General features: G+C 43.7%; 1 protein-coding gene across 1 annotated transcript; it reads left to right on the top strand.

The window, feature by feature from the left end:
• Nucleotides 1–4781: 4781 nt before the first annotated feature.
• Nucleotides 4782–6137, top strand: NGF (nerve growth factor; the record flags this gene model as incomplete). Its single annotated transcript, XM_010177664.2, has 2 exons — nucleotides 4782–4931; nucleotides 5457–6137. A coding segment is annotated over exon 2 (669 nt), but the record flags the coding sequence as incomplete, so codon positions are not given.
• Between the last annotated feature and the right edge of the window lie 3 nt (nucleotides 6138–6140).

Consider the following 6140-nt stretch of genomic DNA (forward strand, 5'->3'; position numbering starts at 1 on the left):
CTGGATTTAATTGTTAAAGAAAATAATGGTTTTCCTTTGATTTGGGGTCTAGATGACCATTCATATTGAAGTAATTAAGACTGGAGTTATTTCTGCCTTTACAGTAGCCAGAGGATAAGCATTTAAGTATATGCCTTCATGCATCTACAAGTTTTGTATCTTCAGTTCTTCTCAAGTATCAGCCATGATCAGATAATTCTCTGCCAACAAATGGCAATCTGCGATTCTCCTTCTGATCATCTGAATTGACCAAGATTTCCCTGTTGTAGCTGTTGCTTTCAGCCCATGGCTTCCCTCTTCCTCAATAGGCTTCAGCAGCTACCCTTAACTTCAGGCCAATTTCTCCTAAATCTGGGAGCAGGTCTACAGTTTACGTTGCCTCAATGAAGAGTATCCCAGTCAAAGAGATCACTTGGACCCACTTTGAATTACCCCCAAAAAAATGCAAATTTAAGGCCTTTGTCTTGTGAAAGGTCTTCAGATTCTCTCCTAAACCATGAAGACTCAAGCATGTCTCTGGTCCTCACCTGACTCCTGCCTGAATACTAGTGAAAAAAAGAAGCCTACCTAGAACAGAAAGAGAGCCACTCATTCTCTTTTCACCTCACAAGTGCTAGTTTGCACAAAGGTCCTGATTAAGAGATTACATCACATAAGGACACACTTGGTTCACCCCCTAAAACACCATCTCAGGCCTCTCTCCAGGTTTAATTTCGTACAGCATACTGATTTTCTGGGTTTTTTTTTCTAAGATTGCAGACATTCAGTGGTGAGGCTGACCAATTTGTTAGCTTTTAGCACAGAGTGTCTTTTTGCTCTGGCAGTGTCAGAGCCTTAGAATTTTTATTTTTTTTTCTTTTTCCATGTGTGTATGAAAGATCTCAGGCATAATCTCTTCATTAAACAGACCCTCAGCAGTCTCTTATGCAATTGCTCAAGTGGAACTCGTGATCCAAACAATCAGCAGAGTCCAGTCGCTATAACTGGACAACCTGCGAGATCTTTCATCACTCCCGTCTGCTGAGCTGCACACTGTTTTTCCTCTACTCACTTCCACCGAGTGTGATGCTACTACAAAACAACCCAGACAACTTTTCAACTGCATTTCTTCACACTTAGCTCAAAAGGGGGAGGGGGGGGAGGCTAGAACTATTCTTCAGGTAGCCGGTATTCCATATGGAATATTATAGTCACTGACAACATTACCCTATGTGCTGACAAAAACTCAAAGGAGAAACAAAAGTTACTGCCCGCTGGCTGTTCACAATGCACAGTAGTGTGCATGTTGGCAACCCTCCTTCAGGGTCTCTAAAGGACTTCCAGTGTTTGAGACATCATAAGAAGAGAATGGGGCACGAACTGCATAACCAAGATGTGCGCAGAGCAGATCTGTGGACAGGGCACAGACAGGTTAATGTCCTGCAGGGACTACAAATCTCTCTGGTTTTGAGTATTTGAGTAATGACAATAGGAGTGCACCATTTTTAAGTACTGTTGTAGAAAAAGGACACAGGACTGGTGACAGTGCTGGTGACAGACCAAACTGGACAACCAAGCAGAGCAGCCATTGAGTTTTACATCGTCTGCATTTGCTGCCACACAACTTGCAGTGCCTTTACTTGTTACCAGACTTGCCTCCCAGACAAACATAATGGTGGGTCTGAGCCCTCATTTGTCTACTTGTACTGTGCAAACTGAGCTCAGAGAGCGACATCAGCAGGTATTGCTTCACTGTGCTGATCACTCCTGGTTTTTGTGAGCCTGGGAGGTATCCAAGGGGAATCAGGAGCAGTGGATATTTAACCACAGTCTGGCAAAGGTGCTGAATAAAGGTAGGTCTGCCTCACAAATGTGCTCCTCTTGAAAGTCAAGAGCTGCACTTTAGACAACCTCCACACTGCAACAGTGTAAAAGGCACAGTTGAGAGAGCCAATCAAGTGGATTTGACCCTGTACTCCTGCTATCAAGTAGGGAATGGTACTGAAAATACTTATTTACTGGCTAATTAATGAAACAAATACTTCTATTTCTAGTGGAACACAGAATTCAGCAACTCCCAGACTCAGCTACCCAGTCAAACTGGCCTGATGGCATGCTGCAGCCAACTCCAGCCCAGTGTCTGGATGAAATAAAGACCTTGCTGGGGGAGCAGTTTTTTGTGCAGTATACTCAGAGGTAAGTGCAACGCACACACTCTTCTCAGAACAGACTGCAATCAGTCCATTACTAGTGTCACACAGCAGCCTGAACCACTATACCAGAAGCAGTGTTTAAATGACACTTGACCAACATACAAGTGAGGAAGAGAGTTATCATCTTGAACTGAAAAAAAATCATTCTCCTTCTAAAGAAAGAAGACGAGAGTAGTTTGCATTTAATACTCTTATTTTTTGGAAAAGCTTAGTTCTTTGACTTACTAAACTAGCTGCCTCACTGATACCCACTATCTAGCTATTGTCTGGCTAAAATGGGAGCTTCCACTTATTCTGTCTTCTTGTATTCTGTCTCCAGATATTGTACCTCTTGTGGGGAACAGTTACTTACTATGGGAGATGGTCTACTTAGAAGTCAGTTCTCATCAAACATCCCCTGTTTTAGTACGGTTTTTGTATTTTTAGTATTGAAGTGCCTGTGATAACTTCGGTGGCCAGTGTTAACAGATACTTATGTACTGCCAGCACTAGAATTGGCAGCTGTGCGTCTCCCTGAAAGTTCAGGTGGTTGCACTTGGCATGCACTGTGAACACTTCTAGAAAGCACTATGAAAGGGTCTAGTAACTAAGTATGTGACAAAGTTTAGCAATAACCACCCAAAACAGCCTGTAAAATATATGTGTCAGCAAAACAGTCCACAACCCTCACAGTCTAAGGCATACCTATTCTTTAAATGTTCATTTTTTTTGCGTGTGGTGTCATCAAGTCTAATCCACCTTTTTAATCTGTCAGTTTCTATTCTCCACTAATTTAATAATTGATTAAAATATTAAATTTTGAATCTTCAGGAAAGCTAACACGTATCCCAAATACATTTTGTCTGTGTTTGGGCCACACTCCCCACAGAATGCTTCACCACAAGGAGAGGAAACACAAGGCAAGTTTGGTGGGTTTTTTTTTTAAAAAAAAAACAACAAACAAACAAGCACCAAACCCAAAGCAAGCAGGTGAGATCTTTCTGATTTTGTGTTAATGGTCTTAAAGCAACAATCTTAGCATACACAACATAAGAAACTCAGAGAAGGGAGATAAATGTAGCTGCATTTTAGAGCAGTGAATCTTGTACAGCACAAAACCAGAAAGAGTTCTTTGCTGACACTGCAATGTCTCTTTCCTATAGGAGGAAATAATAAAAAAAGGGTTTATGTATAAACATAATAGGTTGAGGCTGCTATTGGCATGTTTAAATTGTGCCTGGAGTTTGTTCTGCAAACCTTTCCCATTAACATTTCTGTCAGGAAAGCTAACTCTTCAGAGATGTAATGAACCATCTGATTTTAATTTGGTCGTAGAACAAGGGGTTACTCTCTGAATCGTGCATAGTCAAGCTATTGAGCTACACCCAGCTCTATTTTCTTATACAGATTATGATGTCTGCTCAAGCATGAGCAGCGTGTGGAAAGCAGCAAGCCTCAGCCTTGTTTTAAGCAAATTAAAGTAGCTTTGGAAAAGTAAGGATTTTCTCTGTGAGAGAGATGTGACTCTCCTCATCATCATTTCATCTCCAATTCTTCCAGCCCAGCTGTTGCACAGACAACTGCTAACGTGGCTTTTGGCCTTTCTCCTTTTGATGCAGGGACTGTAGCATCTTCACCCTTTTCAGTCACTACCTTCACTCGGCACCTCCTGCTGATGTCTTAAGTGCCTGCCCAGCCCTGCACAAATTTTGCCCTTTATTTCATTTCAGCTCTTGTCAGAGATAAGACTATCCACACAAGAACCTATGGGACATCTTAGGGTTCTGCAATTTGTAAGAGACTGTGCTCTAGCAAAGCTAAAGTCCTGGTAAAGTGCTTTAATGCTGCTTGGGATTCTAGTCTGAGAAAGCTGAACAGAAAGACAGAGGGGGAACTTCAATAGTAATTGACCCACACCCAGAAAAAACATTAAGACATGCCGGGAAATCACTGTGGAACTGCAGAGCCCAATTCCTCTTTTACAAAACCCTGTTTGTCCAGTCTGTGTGCGGCTGACTGCCTGCTGGCTTGACACACTGCAATTCAGGGCCAGCTGAGACATGTCAGGCAAAACAAGGCAGAGAGACAGGGGAGGAGCCTCACTTGGTAGGTTTTTTTCTGTTTATACCCTGTCTCTGCTTAAGTCTTCACGGAGGAAATACAATGTCTCTTATTTGCAGGAGGCTCGCTGCTGATTTGTTAACCCAACACGTGGCTGAATCAGTCAACACACGGTAGTTACCCAACAAGGTATTACTGCTGCTGGTCTTCTAGTATAAAATTGTTCTTAGCAAAGTTTTAGACATTTGTCTTACACGTTTCCACACCCAAACAGATGTGCACATTCTTCAGATGGAAGGAAGACTAGCACTGGCACTGGATCTGCTATGCAGTGACATTTGTGGCGCTTCTTGCTCACGGCACTCTGAAAGAAACGAAGGTGTTTCCCTGTACATCATGCCCAATACTATGGCCACAACAGTTTTAGCTATGCTGTACCTACGATGCCAACCCTGAAGCAGCCCGTCACCCACGGTGCTCCTATGTAATACCCATTTTTGTCCTAATAGGCAGGCTGAACATGGAGCAATCCCATCTGCCCCTGTGACATGTTTCCTGAGCTCTTCTGGGAAGAAGCCTGGGTTTTATCTGCCCAAAATTAGCAATGTGGGGCATCCCAAAAGGGCAGATGGGATTAGATGAAGCTGCTGGAGGCTGCTGGGCCAGCCAGAGTGGTGGGATCTGCCCAGCAGCAGGCAAGCATGGCTGTTGAGTGTGTCATAGTGGCACAATTCACTGGTGTTCCCCCCCCTTCCACAAATATCAACTTAGTGGTCCCCACCCTGGCACCAAGGTCACCTCTTAGCTAAACAGACAGCGATTTTAGCCAAGGGACTGCTTCTACTCTCACCACTCTTCAGGGTATTTGCAGACAAGACCAGCCCTGGACAAAAAGACTGCTTCAGAAATTACTAGAGATTTTACTCCTGGGAACATGCTGTCACCATATGGTCTCCACATTAATAACAAGTGCTCCATAAACAGTGTTCTAATAACAAATACCAGAGGAATTAATAATAATCTAGTTATTATTTTCTAATGTTCTTGCTTTATTAAGAACATTTATGCTGTCTGAATGAGCTCTTCCGGAACAACAACATCTGGCATCCACATGAATACCTGATGAAATCTGCATGATTCTGGGTATCTTATAATTTTGTCAGCAACGGCATCTGTTTGTGCCAGCACGGCTTACAGTAACATTATGTTTTCCTTTTGTTCTAGGTGCATAGCGTAATGTCCATGCTGTACTACACTCTGATTCTAGCTTTTTTGATCGGCACACAGGCAGCTCCAAAGTCAGAGGACAATGCTCCACTGGAGTATCCTGCAGAACACTCCCTGCTCAATACCCACCAGAGTAACAGACACCACATTACCAAGGCAGCTCCACAGACATCCAACAGCCACTCTGCTTGGACGATACGTGGAAGAGAAGCTATAAATATCACCATGGACTCAAAATTTTTTAGGAGGCGTTTCAGGTCTCCTCGGGTGCTGTTCAGCACACAGCCCCCCCCGCTGTCAGGGCAAGGACAGAATACGGGATTCCTCAACAGGACTGCCAGGACCAAGAGGACCACACATCCTGTGCTACACAGGGGAGAGTTCTCAGTGTGCGACAGTGTCAGCATGTGGGTTGGGGACAAAACCACAGCTACTGACATTAAAGGCAAAGAGGTGACAGTGTTGGGAGAGGTCAACATTAATAACAACATTTTTAAGCAATACTTTTTTGAGACCAAGTGCAGGGACCCTAAGCCAGTCTCCAGTGGGTGCCGAGGGATCGATGCGAAGCACTGGAACTCTTACTGCACCACAACACACACCTTTGTCAAGGCGCTGACAATGGAGGGCAAGCAAGCGGCCTGGCGATTCATTCGAATTGACACAGCCTGTGTGTGTGTG

Source organism: Antrostomus carolinensis, unplaced genomic scaffold, assembly GCF_000700745.2.
Source record: "Antrostomus carolinensis isolate BGI_N321 unplaced genomic scaffold, ASM70074v2 scaffold2541, whole genome shotgun sequence".
Classification (NCBI taxonomy): domain Eukaryota; kingdom Metazoa; phylum Chordata; class Aves; order Caprimulgiformes; family Caprimulgidae; genus Antrostomus; species Antrostomus carolinensis.